The sequence below is a fragment of the Cebus imitator genome, unplaced genomic scaffold, assembly GCF_001604975.1.
Source record: "Cebus imitator isolate Cc_AM_T3 unplaced genomic scaffold, Cebus_imitator-1.0 Scaffold190, whole genome shotgun sequence".
NCBI classification, from domain to species: Eukaryota; Metazoa; Chordata; class Mammalia; order Primates; family Cebidae; genus Cebus; species Cebus imitator.
The window spans coordinates 184814-201203 of NW_016107505.1; the positions used below are offsets into that span (position 1 = coordinate 184814).

A 16390-nucleotide genomic window follows, 5' to 3' on the forward strand; every position below is an offset into this window, starting at 1 on the left:
AAAAAAAAAAAATCCTACAGCAGGCAGCAGGACACAGGATGCTGGAGAAAGGGGATGGGTGCAAACATTAACCCTTTCATTGCTGGGTCCCTAGCGACAGCAGTTGGATGGTTCTTAGCTGTAGCTGTTTGTTTACCAACCAGCACAGGAACACGCCAGTACTGTACTCCAGGCTGCCTAAGCCCCACGTGGCACCTGGTGTCAAGGCAGCTTGCAGTGCTGTGTGGGGCTTGGGCAGCCTGGGTGCAGTGTTTCTCAAAGTGCATGTCAAGAATGTGAAGCCCTGGACCCCTCCCAAGACCTAGGGAACCAGAATCTTACAGGTGTGACCCCCAGAATCTTTATTTCTTTATTTTGAGATGGAGTCTCGCTCAGTCATTCAGGCTGGAGTGCAGTGATGTGATCTTGGCTCATTGCAACCTCTGCCCCCTGGGTTCAAGCAATTTTGCCTCAGCTCACCTAGCAGCTGGCATTACAGGCATGCACCACCACGCCTGGCCAGTGTTCTATACTTTTTATCACAATTTTAAAAAGGAGAGAGAGTGCTTGGGTGAGTCCTACACACATATTTAGAGAACCAGAGGCTTTGAGATTATCCTCAGGGCCCCCGTCTGACGGGAGTGTTTCTCTAACTTGCTTTTCCATGATCTCCCAGTAAGAAATACATACTACACACACACACACATTCCTGTTGGGGGCCTAGGGTAGTCTCCTGATTCCCCACTCCTGGTATTCACACCCTGGAGTGGTCCCCTCCTCTTCGGCTGAACCTGTAACTTGCTCCCAAGCAAGAGCATATAGCAAGCTCACACACATAGTTGTTGGTGTGATTCAGTTTGTTAGACAAGAGTCTCAGTTCCTCCCTGGCTATGCCACAGGGCCGCCCACCATGGCAGCTAGCTCCATCACAGCCAGCCATCCAGCGGGCAAGACAGAGGGCTGACAAGAGGGAGTTCTAGCATCACAGAGATCAGGTTTGTTTGTTTTTGAGACAGAGTCTGGCTGTCGCCCAGGCTGGAGTGCAGTGGCACGACTGCAGCTCACTGCAACCGCTGCCCCGACTTCAAGTGATTCTTCTGCCTCAGCTGGGATTACAGGCGTGCACCACCACACCGGGCTAATTTTTGTATTTTCACTAGAGTCAGTATTTCACCCTCTTGATCAGGCTGGTCTTGAACTGCAGACCTAAGGTGATCCGCCTGCCTCAACCTCCCACAGTGCTGGGATTACAGGCACGAGCCACCATGCCCAGCCCTATTTCTGTTTTTCTACAGCTTCAGCAAGTCTTTCAGTTCCCCTCCAGTCCTCCCTCCCCCGGGCTGGTGACATCAGGGCCCGAATCAATCTGCTGCGGGCTGGGCGGCTGTTGTGTGTATCGTAGGATATTGAGCAGCTTCCCTGGCCTCCCCAATATCCCGAAGAAAAATACTGAAATACTTTTTGTATCTCAATGACAGCTCTTCGGTGCCCCCTTCAGTTCTGCACCTAAGCCCAGAGCCCCTTCAGCTCACCCTGACCTCCGCCCGGTTTCTAACACAGCAGTCTTGTAAGAGCCTGACTTAAGTGACCATTGCCTGTGAAAGGGGTAAAAGGAGTTTTCATCTCTAAAATGTCTGAACTGCATGGCCTCTTGCCCTGATGATAAACTGATATCTTGCGTCCCTAAAAGGAATAAATTCATGAGTTGTCTTCGTTCAGCTCATGGACATTCCCCTGTACACAGAGGAAAAAAAAAAAACCTACAACGCTACATTTTTTTTTTAAATGAGCAAGCTTGAGAGTCTGCAGTTTGGATGGATTACCATGAGAACTGACAGGAAGGTGGGAACCCCAGGCACTCCCAGGTTCTTGCAGCAGCTGGTGGAGTTCCCAGTCCATTCCAGGCAGAGCTTGAACTCAGATGACACCTGCTCTCTGGCCGGGATCTGGCACAGGAAGCCCTCAGCAAGCACCTCTGGCAGGGGCTGTGCACAGCCATGCAACGGCCAGACAACAGCTCACCACACCACGCCATCACAGGAGGTAGCAGCTATTCTGAGCACCTCACCGCTGGAGAAATCAAGGCTCAAGAGAGGACCATGCGTGCACAGCGTCCCACAGGGACCCAGGAATCCACCGAGTGTCAGACACCTTGCCCATGCTCTTCACGGAGCACCTTGGAACCCACCCCCACGGGCACCGCTGGCTCTCCTGACATCGCCCTCAAGCATACAGAGACTGTTCCTCCTCAGCCATACCCAGTTTAGATTCCCAGAGCAAGTATGGCCCTGCTCCCCTGCTGGCAGCAGAGCACACGGGACCAGCCAGAGCCCAGGGCAGTGCCCACCTGCAAGCCAGTCCGCTGCGACCAGCACTGCCCGCTAGAGGATGCTGCGGTTGTGGCAGCCGGCAGTTCTGCGTCTCCCAGCTCAGGTGGTGCTGACACCGCCCCCTAGAGGATGCTGCGGGCGTGGCGGCCTGCGGTCCTCCGTCTCGTCACTCAGGTGATGGCAGGAAGCTGCGGGTGTGGTGGACAGCGGTCCTCGGTCTTGTGGCTCCATCCTGGAGCCTCAGCCTCCATCCTGGCTTTCAAACCTCCAGAGGTTATCTGGGAAGGGGTTGCTCCCTCACAGAGGACACATGGGACACCTCCAAGCCCACCAGGCGGGCACTTTCAGCCCAAAGCCGCTGGGCCACCTCCTCATCCTCAGCCTCGGGGGCTGGGGCCTTCTGTTTGAGTCCATCAAAGTACTTTCCGGAAACATCCACCAGTTCCTCCGCCACGGCCAGGTATGTACTGGGCTGGGCAGCCAGCTCGGGGCTCTTGACCAGCAGCCAGAAGATGGGCCCTGCAATCAATCAGCCCACAGGGCATTCAGTCCACACACATTCAGAAGTCAGGAAGCCCCACTACCCCGTCAGGGAGTTCCAGGCCCCTGGAGTCCCACAGAGCCCTCCTCCAGCCCTTTCCCCTTGGCTCCCTCCATCTGCAGTTCCCTTCCCTGGCACCGCCCAGGCAAATCCCTCCAGACGAGGGATCATACCAAAAGCTGCCTCCCCAGGAAGCCTTCCTGGCTTTGCCCAGGTAAATGAAAGCTCTCCTCCTCTTAGCCCCAGTAGTCACCCTACCCCATTTCTCCTTAAGTAACTTCTTAAATGCACCTGGCACCAGCCCCAGGTTAATTTTTCTTTTTTTTCTGAGATGTGCAGTGGTGTAATCTCAGCTCACTGTAACCTCCACCTCCCGGGTTCAAGGAATTGTCCTGCCTCAGCCTCCCAAATAGCAGGGACTTTAGATGCACACCACCATGCCCAGCTAATTTTAGTATTTTTAGTAGAGACAGGGTTTTACCATGTTGGCCAGGCTAGTCTTGAACTCCTGACCTGAGGTAATCTACCCGCCTTAGCCTCCCAAAGTGCTGGGATTACAAGCCTAGCCACTGCACCCAGCCAGGTTAACATTCTTGATGGCAACCACCTATCCACACCAGGGAAGAGAAGGGAACAAGAAGGGAACCCAAAAAGCAGCAGAAGAGAGGAAGTGGAAAGGAAGCAGAAGTGAACTGGAAGGGAAGGGAGGCAGAAGGGAGTGGACGGGAAGGGGGAAGGAGTAAGGAAAGCACCAGGGAAGGTGAAGGGAAGTACTAGGGAAAGGGGAAGGGAAGCAGAAGGGGGGAGTGGACGGGAAGGTGAAGGGAAGTACCAGGGAATGGAAAGGGGAGGGAAAGGGGAAGGGGACCCCCAGGGAAGAGGAAGGGGGAGGGGGCCCCCAGGGAAGGGAAAGGCAGGGGAAGGGAACCAGAAGGGATGGGAACCAGAAGGGACGGGAAAGGCTGGAACTGTTGATGCAGCCTATTCTCTGAGTGGGGTCACGGTGCTGGCCCTTTCCAGGAAGGTCTCCTCTAACCCTCCCAGTGACTGTGAGGTGAGTCCCATTATGGCCTTGACTCTGCAGATGAAGAAAGAGGCTGGTGGGGATGGGGGGGCTTACGCCATTTCCCCAGGAGACACGGCTGGCTGGTTTGGGATGAAGCTGGAGTTACACCAAGCACAGCCTGACTCCAGGAGTCAGTTCCATGGCCTCTTCCTCTAAGACATGGTTTTCTCATTGGCCAGCAGCGTTCTACCTGCTTCCTGGGGCTGTTGGAGGCTGGCAGGCCACGTCGACATAGGAAAGGGACTCAACCTCTCTGCCTCGGATGATGCAGGGGAGGAGCAGGCACGAGGCCCCAGGGACCATCTCGGAGGGAGGGTCCTGGGCCCTGGGCTGAGAGAGCAGGGGTAGAGGGCTCAGTGCAGAGACCCCAGGCTGGGAGGAGACTCACCGAGGGTGGTGCTGGAGAAGGTGGAGCCATGGATGCCTGTGTGTCTGCCCAGCTCTGTCCTGGCCACACCGGGGTGAAGGGCATTGACAGTCACACCAGAGCCTGGGGAAAAAAGAGAAGATTGAGGGAGGGGTCCTTACCTGGAAGGCCGTGGCAGCCCACACTCGGCTCTGGGGCTTCCTATACTCAAACCCCATCATCCCTCTTGCGCTGAAATCTTAGTAAGGTGGTCTTATCTTGCAGGGCAGCTCTGCCACATGGCGCCTGGGAGCAGAGCTTTCCTGGAGGGCTTGATAAACCCAGAACACCAGGCTCACTCGGGAGTCTGAATCGGTGGGTGGGGCTGGGATCTGAGATACGGCTTCTCAGACCAGCTCCCAGTGGGGTTGGCACTGCTGGTCCACAGGCCGTCTTTCAGAGGCAAGGGCCCAGGGCAGGTTTCTCAGCAGACGCTGTGAGGGGTAAGGGGCTGTCTCATGTGCTATAGGACACTGAACAGCATCTGGGCCTTTACCCTCCAAATGCCCAGAGCAATCTCTCCCCGGCCCACCTGGGATTACTGTGTCTCCAGGCAGTGACAATTCCAGGCCAAAAGTGCTCCTGGTTGAGACTCACTGGCTGGAGCCAAAAGGTTGAGCTGCCTACCCAACAACAGCAGGGAAGGACACTGATCCAGGCAGACTAGACGGCCTGGGATGAATGAACAATCATCAGAAGAATGATCGATTAGTGATGTCTGCTTCAGGCACCAGAAGCGGGCACGGTCGTCCCTGTGCTCTACTTTAGCCCACTCTGTTCTGGGGCCACAGCTTGGCCTCTGCTCAGCCCAGGATCACGGAAGGGCTGCTCTAGGCTCAAAGTAAAGAGGGAGGGAAGCCTAGCACCCTGTACCTTGCAGCCGCCGGCTCAGCTCCTTGGTGAAGAGGACGATGGCCAGCTTGCTCTGGCTGTAGGCGGCTTTGGGGTCATACTTCCTCGTCTGCCAGTTCAAGTCATCAAAGTCTATGTGCCCAGCAATGTGGGCCAAGGACGAGAGGTTGATGATCCGTGAAGGGGCTGAGGCTTTCAGCTTGTCCAGCAGCAAGTTTGTCAAGAGAAAGTGACCTGGGTTAAAGGATGACAAAAAGGTCACTTTTGATCGGGCACGGTGGCTTATACCTATAATCCCAGCACTTTGGGAGGATGAGGGGGAGGATGGCTTGAGCCCACGGTGTAGCCCCCTGCCCAGGCCTCACCCAGGTGGTTAACGCCAAACTGCATCTCAAAGCCATCCTCCGTTGTCCAGTGGGGGCACCGCATCACGGCCGCGTTGTTGACGAGAATGTCCACTCGCTCCTCCTCTGGAAGAGAGAGGCGGGGAAGGAGATCTCAGGGTGAGCACAGACCCCAGCCTGAGGCACAGTAGAAGCATTCCTGTGCTTCTGGAGCCCATGAAGGTGGCCACTGCTAGAAACGGTCTGTGCAGAAGTGGCCACATCAGGATGAGGTCATTAGGGTGAGCCCTAATCCAATGACTGGTGTCCGGTTTTGTTTTGTTTTTTGAGACAGTTTCCCTCTTGTCACCGTTGCCCATAATCCCAGCTACTCAGGAGGCTGAGGCAGGAGAATCACTTGAACCTGGGAGGAGGAGGTCATAGCCGAGATTATGGGCACGTGCCACCACACCCAGCTAATTTTATTTTTGGTAGACATGGGGTTTCACCATGTTGGTCAGGCTGCTCTGAAATTCCTGACCTCAGGTGATCTGCCCACCTCAGCCTCCCAATGTGCAGGGATTACAGGTGTGAGCCACAGCACCCGGCCTGGTGTCCTTATAGGAAGGGAAAACAGATGGAGACACAGTGGGGAGGAAGGCCACGTGTGGATGGAGGCGGGGAGAGGAGAGGTGCAGCTCCAAGGTGAGGGTGGGCGACTGCACTGGAAGTGGAAGAGGCTGGGAGGATTACGGCCCAACTCACAGAAACACAGCCCCAGGGACACCCAAATTCCAACTGCTGGCTTCCAGAACGGTTAGGGAATGCACTTCCGAGGGTGGAAGCCCCGGGGTTTGTGGTGCATGGTTACAGCAGCCCCAGGACACACACACATACCCTCCACCGAAGCCTTGGGACTCTTTCCTGCAGGAGCCCCAGCACTGAGCCCCAGCACTGCAGGTTCTCAGGTGCTAGCTTCATTCCCAAACCTGCCACCTCACTTGCAAAAGCAACCACAGTGCCCACAGACTGGGAGGGCGAGGCAGGTGGATCACCTGAGGTCAGGAGTTTGAGACCAGGCTGGCCAACACAGTGAAGCCCCGTCTCTACCAAAAATACACAATTAGCCTGGCATGGTGGCGCACGCCTGTGATCCCAGCTACTCCAGAGGCTGAGACAGGAGAATCGCTTGAACCCAGAAGGCAGAGCTGCAGTGAGCCAAGACTGCACCACTGCACTCCACCCTGGGTGACAGAGTGAGATTCTGTCTCAAGAAAAATAAAAACGTTACATCCACCTCTGAGACTCTGAGGCATTACCCTCTCACTGTCCTTTGTGATCTTACCACAGCGCCTCTCACCTATTCCACAACAACATCCACAACAACGCGGCTCCCTCTTGAGCCCCAAGGGCACAGCAGGGATTCAATGTGTGTGAATGAGTGAGCACCTGCGCCTACCTCCCTATGACTGAGTGGCACAAGGACAGCTCTGGTTCACCTCATACCTCCAGCACCTGGGTCAGGTCTCAGATCACGTTTGCTAAATGAATGAGGTTCCACAACACCCTGTTTGTCCATTACCTGAGCGCCCGTTTACTGAGCGGGGCGCATCGACTCTGAACAAGAAAGCTTTGGCCCTTTCCAGTGCCAGACAAAAGAAACAAAGTGGCCGTGCACGGTGCTCACGCCTGTAATCGACCAGCCTGGCCAACATGGCAAAACCCCATCTCTACTAAAATTACAAAAATTAGCTGTGCATGGGGGTGGGCGCCTGTGATCCCAGCTACTCGGAAGGCTGAGGCAGGAGAATTGCTTAAACCTAAGAGGTGGACGTTGCAGTGAGCGGAGATCGCACCACTGCACTCCAGGCTGGACAACAACAGCGAAACTCCATCTCAAAAATAAAATAATGTTTAATGTATTCTTGAGCCTATTTAAGATGAACAAGAATAGAAAAGCTATATGGTCACCGGTACTGAACTCCTGACCTCAGCCTCCCAAAATGCTGGGATTACAAACATGAGCCACCGTGTCCGACCAGTTCTGTCTTTTTTACACTGCAGTATTTTATAAATGTCCCATAACAAACACTTATTTCTTTAACCATGGTGGGGAAGACACTTGATCCATAAGCACTTAATAAGGCCGGGTGCAGTGGCTCAAGCCTGTAATCCCAGCAATTTGGAAGGCCAATTTGGGTGATCACTTGAGCCCAGGAGTTTGAGACCAGCCTGAGCAGCATGGTGAAACCCCAGCTCTACAAAAAAAAATGTGGTGGCATAAGCCTGTACACCCAGCTACTTGGGAGGCTGAAGTGGGATCACTTGAGCCCAGCAGGTTGAGACTGCAGTGAGCCATGACTGCACCTCCAGCCTGGGTGACAGAGACAGACCCTGTCTCAAAAAAACTAATTATTCAGACCGGGTCCGGTGGTTCATGCCTGAAATTCCAGCACTTGGGAGGCCAAGGCAGGAGGACCACCTGAGGTCAGGAATTTGAGACCAGCCTGACCAACGTGGTAAAACCCCACCTCTACTAAAAATACAAAAAATTAGCTGGGCATGGTGGCACATAACTGTAATCCCAGCTACTCGGAAGGCTGAGGCAGGAGAATCACTTGAACCCAGGAGGCAGAGGTTGCAGTGAGCTGAGATCATGCCATTGCACTCCAGCCTGGGCAACAGAACAAGATTCTGTCTCAAAAATAAAAATAGTCGGGCACTGTGGCTCACGCCTATAATCCTAGCACTTTGGGATGCCGAGGTGGGTGGATTACCTGAGGTCAGGAGTTCAAGACCAGCCTGGCCATCATGGTGAAACCCCATCTTTTAAAATAAATAAATAGTAAAAATAAAGTCATAGCTTGCAGGCTGTACAAAAAAAAGCCAGCCACTGGATATGGCCCGTGGGCCACAGTTCACCAAAACTAAGCTCTAAAGCTTCCTTGGTTCATTCACTCCTCAGCCTGCCCCTGGGAGGCGCCCATCCCAGACTCATCGCACAAGCCAGTGTTGTCCTACCTTCATTGATCTTCGCTGCAAACTCTCGGATGGACTTAAGGGAGGCCAGGTCCAACTGCCGGGCATTCACATGGTGATTGAGGGTCTCCCGGCGGATGGCCCTTGCCGCTGCCTCACACTTCTCCATGTCTCGGCAGGCCAGGATGATGTTGCCTCCTGAAAACCCAGGATAGAAAAAGGTTTACATTAATAACCCACTCCTAGATACTGACACAGGAGAAATGAAAACATTTCTACACAAAACACGTCTACACAAAAGCACATGCACCAATGTTCACGTGGCACTCTTCACAGAAGCCAGACGGTAGAAACAAATGTCCATCCATGGATAAGGGGATAACAACATGGTCCCTTCAGAGGGGTGGAATATTACACAGCTGTGAAAAGGAGTGGAGGACTGACTCAGGCTACAGCAAGGAAGACCTCAGAAACTCTGCTCAGGAAGAGAAACCAGACACAGAAGACCACATAGCGGACAATCCCATTTACAGGAATTCTGTTCACACGATTTCACGCATATGAAATGCCCAGAATAAGCAAATCCACAAAGAAAATAGACTATTTGTTTCCTAGGGCTGGGGGGGAGAAGGAATTGCAGCTTGGTAGTTAAAGCAAGAAATGTTTCTTTCTAGAGTAACAGAAATGCTCTAGGGTTGATTTTAAAGATAGTTGCATCACTCTGTGACGATACTAAACATCACTGAACTGGCCAGACACGGTGGCTCACACCTGTCATCCCAGCACTTTGGGAGGCTGAGGCAAGAGGATTGTTTTTTTTCTTGAGACGGGGTCTCTCTCTCTGTTGTCCAGGCTTGAGTGCAATGGGGCGATCTCAGTTCACTGCAACCTCCACCTCCAGGGTTCAAGTGATTCTCCTGCCTTAGCATCCTAAGTAGCTGGGGTTACAGGGGCCTGCCACCTCACCCAGCTAATTTTTTTTTGTATTTTAAGTAGAGACAGGGATTTCACCATGTTAGCCAAGCTAGTCTCAAACTCCTGACCTCATGTGATCGGCTCCTCAGCCTCCCAAACTGCTTGAGTTACAAATAACCCACAGCACCTGGCCTCCAATTTTTTTGTTGTGGTAAAATTACACATCACTTAAAATTTACTGTTTTAATGCCCCCTTTTTTTTTTTTTTTTTGAATCACAGTCATACTCTGCTGCCCAGGCTGGAGTGCAGTGACACCATCATAGCTCATTCATCCTTGAAGTCCTGGGCTCAAGCGACCTGGGACTACAGGCACCACCTGTGCCAGCACGCCTGGCTGATTTTTTGCGGGGCAGAGAGATGGGGTCTTGCTATGTTGTCCAGACTGATCTGGAACTCCTGGCCTCAAGTGATTCTCCCGCCTCAGCCTCCAAATGTGCTGGAATTATAGATGTGAGCCACCTTAAACATTTTTATGTATCCAGTTCGTTGGTATTAAAAACATTCATGGCCGGGCGAGGTGGCTCAGGCCTGTAATCCCAGCACTTTAGGAGGCCAAGGCAGGTGGATCACCTGAGGTCGGGAGTTTGACACCAGCCTAACCAACATGGAGAAGCCCCATCTCTACTAAAAATACAAAATTAGCTGGGTGTGGTGGAGCATGCCTATAATCCCAGCTACTTGGGAAGCTGAGGCAGGAGAATTGCTTGAACCTGAGAGGCAGAGGTTGCAACAAACTGAGATGGTGCCACTGTACTCCAGCCTGGGCAACAAGAGCAAAACTCGATCTTAAAAAAAAAAAAAAAAAAAAAAAAAAAACCAAATTAAAAAAAAAAAAAAAAAAAAAAAAAAAATCATAATGTACAACCAATACAACTACCCATCTCTAGAATCTCTAGAAAGTTTTCATCTTCCCAAACTAAAATTCTGTACCAATTAAACAATAACTCCCCATTCTCCCCTCCCCACCCCTGGCAAGCACCATTCAAACTTCTCTATGAATTTAACTCTAGGTAGCTCATATAAGTGGAATCATACAATATTTGTTCTTCTGTGGAATGGCTTATTTCACTTAAGAGTCATGTCCTCAAGGTTCATCTGTTAGAATGCCCTTCCGGCCAGGTGCAGTGGCTCACACCTGTAATCCCTGCACTTTGGGAGGCCAAGGCCGGTGAATCACCTGAGGTCGGGAGTTCGAGACCAGCCTGATCAACATGGAGAAACCCTGTCTCTACTAAAAATACAAAATTAGTTGGGCATGGTGACATATGCCTGTAGTCCCAGCTACTCGGGAGGCAGAGGCAGGAGAAATCACTTGAACCTGGGAGGCGGGGGTTGCAGTGAGCCGAGGTGGCGCCACTGTACTCCAGCCTGGGCAACAAGAGCAAAACACCACCTCAAAGAAAAAAAAAGAATGCCCTTCCTTTTGAAGGCTGAATCGTTTCACTGTCTGCAGACGCCACATTCTGTTTCTCTGTTCATCTGTGAGTGGGTGCCTGGGTTGCTGGACTGTGAATCATGCTGCATAGGTGTGCAAATCTCTCTCCCAGAGCCAAAGCAGGGGAGATTTTACCTCTTTTGGCCAGTTCAAAGGCGGTCTGCTTCCCTATGCCTGTGTTAGCGCCTGTCACGATGACCGTCTTTCCAGGGATGGTGGCCTTGCTGGGGCAAACCCCACCGGCAACATTGTCCCTGAGGGCGGGAAGGGGCACAGTCAGTCCTGTCTGCCCACTCTCACCCCACGTGCCCCTGACTGAGTGATCTCAGACAAACCCGTATGAGCTCACTCCCGTCCCCCAGCTGAAAAACAGATGTCATCACATCACACAGTGGGATCTCTATCATGTTCTTCATGTTGGTCAGGCTGGTCTCGAACTCCCGACCTCAGGTGATCTGCCTGCCTCGGCCTCCCAAAGTGCTGGGATTACAGGTGTGAGCCACTGCACCCAGTGACAATTGTTATTTTATAAACGCCTAAAGCATGAGATTCCCAGCCGGGCAAGTAATCCCAGCACTTTGGGAATCAGAGGCAGATCACTTGAGGTCAGGAGTTCAAGACCAGCCTGGCAAACACGGTGAGACGCAGTCTCTACTAAAAATACAAAAATTAGCTAGGCATGGTGGAGGGCACCTGTAATCCCAGCTACTCGGGAGGCTGAGGCACAACCAGAAAGCAGAGGCTGCAGTGAGTCAAAATGGCACCAGCCTGAGTGACAGAGTAAGACTCCACCTCAAAAATCTTAAAATTTAAAATGCCCACTGCATGAGATTTCCAGGGCTGCTGTATGCATTACCACAAACTCAGTGACTTAAAACCACATAAATGTATTATTCTATAGTTCTGCAGGTCAAGAGTCCAAAATAGGTCTCACTGCAATAAATCAAGGAATTGGCAGAGTCACGCCCCTTCTGGAGGTTTTAAGGGAGAATCCATTTCCAGCTGCTATAGCCTGCGACATCCCTCCACTCTTGGCCCGCCTCCATCTTCAAACTGATATCATCCCTGGAACCTCTCCTTCTGGCTTCCACCTGACCTCTGACTGAGCCTCCTGCTCCCTCACATAAGGACCCTATAAGACTACAGGGCAGGCCGTGCACGGTGGCTCACGCCTGTAATCCCAACACTTTGGGAGGCCGAGGTGGGAGGATCACTTGAGGTCCAAAGTTCAAGACCAGCATGGCCAACATGCTGACAGCCCATTTCTACTAAAAATACAAAAATGGGCCGGGTTCAGTGGCTCACGCCTGTAATCCCAGCACTTTGGGAGGCCGAAGCCAGTGGATCACCTGAGGTCAGGAGTTCAGGACCAGCCTGGCCAACACGGTATAGCCCCGTCTCTACTAAATATACAACAATTAGCTGGGCATGGTGGTGGGTGCCTGTAACCTCAGTTACTCGAGAGGCTGAGGCAGGAGAATTGCTTGAACCCAGGAGGTAGAGGTTGCAGTGAGCTGAGATCGCGCCACTGCACTCCAGCCTGGGCAACAAGAGCAAAATTTCATCTAAAAAAATAATTAGCAGGGCATAGTGGTGCACACTTGTAGACTCAGCTACTCGGGAAGCTGAGGTAGGAGGATCACCTGAGCCCAGGGAGGTTGAGGCTGCAGTGAGCTGTGACAGCATGACTGCATTCCAGCCTAGGTGCCAAAGAGGCCCTGTCTCAAAAGAAAAATAAAAAAGCCTACATGATAATCATAAGATCCTTCACTTAACACATCAGCAAGACCCTCTGACGCTTGAGGTAACGCAGTCACGCATTGCAGGACTGGGACGTGGCCACCTCTCCAGAGCCATGACTTTGCCCACCACACCCATGTCCCACAGAGGCTAATGCTGGAAACACACAATGTCCGGCAACAGGGGGCTGAGCCGATCTGCACCACAGCCCACAGGGGAGAGAAACTCCAGGACATACGGTGGCCACCAGCCACTGAGGCTTATTTTTAAATAACTTTAGCCCTGGCGGGGCGCGGTGGCCCACGCCTGTAATCCCAGCACTTTGGGAGGCCGAGGCAGGCGAATCACAAGGTCAGGAGTTCAAGACCAGCCTGGCCAACATGGTAAAACGCCGTCCCTAATGAAAATAAAAAAATTAGCCAGGCGTCGTGGCACAGGCCTGTAGTCCCAGCTATTCAGGGGGCTGAGGCGGGAGAATCTCTTTAACCTGGGAGGGTCGGAGGTTGCAGTGACCGGAGATCGCGCCACTGCACTCCAACCTAGGTGACAGAGCAAGACTCCGTCTCAAAAAAAAAAAAAAAATTAGCCGGGCGTGGTGGCGCGCCTGTGGTCTCAGCTCCTGGGGACGCTAAGGTGGGAGGATCACTGGAATCCAGGTGGTCAAAGCTGCCGAGATCGCGCCACTGCACTCCAGCCTGGGTGACAGAGCCAGATTCTGCCTCTAAAACTAAATGAACAAATAATAAATAAGAGTTTAAAAGTCTGAAAGGAAAGCCACATTTACAAGGGCCCAGGCTCGCCCTTCCCTCCGCGTGACCTTGGGCCGTGAGCCGGCCGGCCCGAGCGCAGGTGTGCCCCACTCCCGGCAGGCAGCGCGGTCCGCAGCTGCGGGGGCTGGACCCGGGTGCGAGGGGCGGGAGTCTGCGCCGCCTTCCCTGCCCCAGCACTGGGGGCCCGCCGTGACCGCGCACGCAGGGCTAGAATGTACTCACTTGAGCAGCACGGCGCCGCCTACTACGGTGCCCAGCGCCGACAGCGGCAGCAGGTAGCGGTTCATGCCGGGCCCGCGACGGGGCTCGGCGGTCTGCGCGGAGCCGACTGCTGACCCGCCGCCCGGGCAGCTCCCGGAAGAACGCGAGACGCAGCGACGCACCTGGGGAAGCGCAGGCGCGTTGGGGCCCGCGAGTTCCGGAACTGGGCTGCGAGGGGCGTGGCAAGGGCAGAGTGGGCGGGGATCCCAGGGGCGGGACCTATGAGCATCGGCCCGGAGCGCAGTTACAGCTGGTAGTGGCGGTTTCGAGCATGTGGGCGCAGCCTTGTCCGGGGACGGGGCCTACGGTTCGTTCGAACGACGTCACACTTGCCGCACCATTTAAGGCGCTGCGCAGCTCTAGAGTGACACAGGTTTGAATCCCACCACTGTTAACTGCAGACTGCGACCCTCTGTGTGTCTTTCAAATATGTCAGCCCATTTCCTCATCTGGAAATGTGTGCTTACCTTCTTCATAGGCTTTTGGGGATAATTTGAGAATTTCCATGCTCAGAAACAAGGATATAGTAGCCTGTTGGTACCCAAGCTTCTGGGGCGGCTTGGGTCCTGGACTCCTGGTCTGAGGGAGTTGAGGACTGGGGCCTGGACTCCTGAGTCTGAAGGAAGAGGAGCTGGGGTCCTGGACTTCTGGGTCCAAGGGAGGAGAGGCTAGGTGTCAGGACTCCTGGGCCTGAGGGAGGAGGGGCTGAGGGCCTGATTCATTCCCAGATTCTCAGAATCTCATCCCAATGTCTGAGCCTGTACAGAGACGTCTTCCTGAACTCTGCCTGAACTTTTTTTTTTTTTTTGAAATGGAATTTCCCTTTTGTGGCCAAGGCTGGAGTGCAATGGCGCGATCTTGACTCACTGCAACCTCCGCCTCCTGAGTTCAAGCAATTCTCCTGCCTCAGCCTCCCAAGTTGCTGGGATTACAGGCATGCACCACCACACCCGGCTAATTTTGTATTTTTAGTAGAGACGGGGTTTCTCCATATTGGGGAGGCTGGTCTCGAACCCCCAACCTCAGGTGATCCACCCACCTCGGCTTCCCAAAGTGCTGGGATTACAAGCATGAGCCGCCGTGCACAGCTGAACTACCTTTCTTTGACTGAGTATCGCAGACACTCCTGCACTTACCTGTCCATGTTTGTTACCCCCACCAAACCAGGATGCACCTCTGGGCACCTGCTTTCCCTTGCACTGCTCCAAGCAAGCGTATCTGATCACCACCTCCTACCCCTGACAGTGTCTGAGGCCCCAGAAGCAGATGCCACTGGAAACGGAAGAATTCAACCCAAGTCGCTCTGACTGGGAGTAAGTTTTCTTCCCCCCTCATATGAATGGTCATCTTCTTACAGGAGTCCTGCCATAATGGAGATTACTCAGGCAGAAAGAGCTGTTTTAAGACCTTAGTCCTATAGTCCTGAAGCTCTCACCACCTCATACAAAAATTAAACCAGTTACACGATGACAAATACGGTATGATTTCACTTCTATAAGGCACTTGGAGGAGTCAAATTCATAGAGACAGAAAATAGAGCGGTGGGTGCCAGTGGCTGGTGATGAGATTGGGAAGTTGTAGGTTTTTGCTGCTGCTGTTGTTTTGAGATCGAGTCTCGCTGTGTCGCCCAGGCTGGAGTGCAGCGGCACAATCTCAGCTCACTGCAAACTCCACCTCCTGGGTTGAAGTGATTCTCCTACCTCAGCCTCCGAGTAGTGGGATTACAGGAGCACACCACCACACCTGGCTAATTTTTGTATTTTTAGTAGAGATGGGATTTCACCATGTTGGCCAGGCTGGTCTCAAACTCCTGACCTCAGGTGATCTGCCCACCTCAGCCTCCCAAAGTGCTGGGAGTACAGGTGTGAGCCACTGTGGCCGGCCCCCTGTCATTGAATTTGGAAGGATGACATGAAGTCATCCATAACAAGGACTTAATCCATAGTAAGTGCCAGAACATTGCTGGCCGTTAACACTGTTACCACAAAGAGAACAATGCGTGCAAATTTGTCCTCTGAGGACCTCCTCCTACCTGATTCCCAAACACACCCAAGGGAGTTAGAACATCTATTTGGACTCCCCGTGGGCTGTCCACCCCTTTACCATTTTTCTCGTTAACAAGTTCCTGATCAGCTTTGGGTGCTGTCCCAGGTGCTGAGAGGATTCTCCCACAATGCCCTTTGCTTTCCGCATCAGAGGGTTTATGGCACCCAGTTCTCACTCTCATTCTCTCTGTCCTTTTTCGCTCTCTCTCCCTCTCACCCTCTATCTCATCTCTCCCCCATCTCTCACCCCTCTCCGCCTTCCTCTTTCTTTCTCTCTCCTTCTTTCTTCCTCTCTCTTCTTGTCTCTCCTCCCTCTCTCCTTCTCTCTCTCCCTCTCCCCCCAACTCTCTCTCCCCACACCCATCTTGAGAGTCCTTAGCAGTGTAAGATGAGTTTAGCTACCCCAAAGCTCTGTCGAAATAAGGACGGGGGCCAAGGGGCTCCAACTGTCCCAGACTCCAGCTGGAGTCTTTCCAGCCCAGGCCAGCTTCTTCCCGAGCCATCACCAAAGGGCACACAGATAAGCAACTCCACCAAGGCCTGTGCAGACCGTAGATTCTTGAGCAAAATAAATATGGTCCTTGCCTGAAGCCACTGGGTTTTACAATAATTAGTTACATGCCTGTAGTAACTAGAATGATTTCTCCAGGTTTTTTAACTTTTTTTTTTTTTTTTTTTTTTTTTTTT

General features: G+C 52.9%; 1 protein-coding gene across 5 annotated transcripts in view; it reads right to left on the reverse strand.

Annotated features, from left to right (window-relative positions):
* Positions 1–1726: 1726 nt before the first annotated feature.
* The window catches only part of RDH13 (retinol dehydrogenase 13), a 16800-nt gene continuing 2136 nt past the window's right edge, over positions 1727–16390 (reverse strand). Inside the window, exons 1-8 of one of the 5 annotated variants that reach the window (XR_005203111.1) lie at positions 13620–13818; positions 11023–11141; positions 8519–8674; positions 5540–5644; positions 5196–5408; positions 4305–4406; positions 2522–2828; positions 1727–2465 (exon numbers count right to left, since the gene is read on the reverse strand). Coding sequence is in view for 4 of the 5 variants with exons in the window: in XM_017546528.2 (XP_017402017.1) it covers positions 2584–2828; positions 4305–4406; positions 5196–5408; positions 5540–5644; positions 8519–8674; positions 11023–11141; positions 13620–13684 (1005 nt within the window). In the remaining variant the exon portion in view is untranslated. Of the gene's footprint in view, positions 2466–2490; positions 2829–3947; positions 4120–4304; positions 4407–5195; positions 5409–5539; positions 5645–8518; positions 8675–11022; positions 11142–13619; positions 13819–16390 lie in introns of those variants that run through there. The other 4 variants (XM_017546528.2, XM_017546531.2, XM_037744987.1 and 1 more) reach the window with 4 other exon arrangements.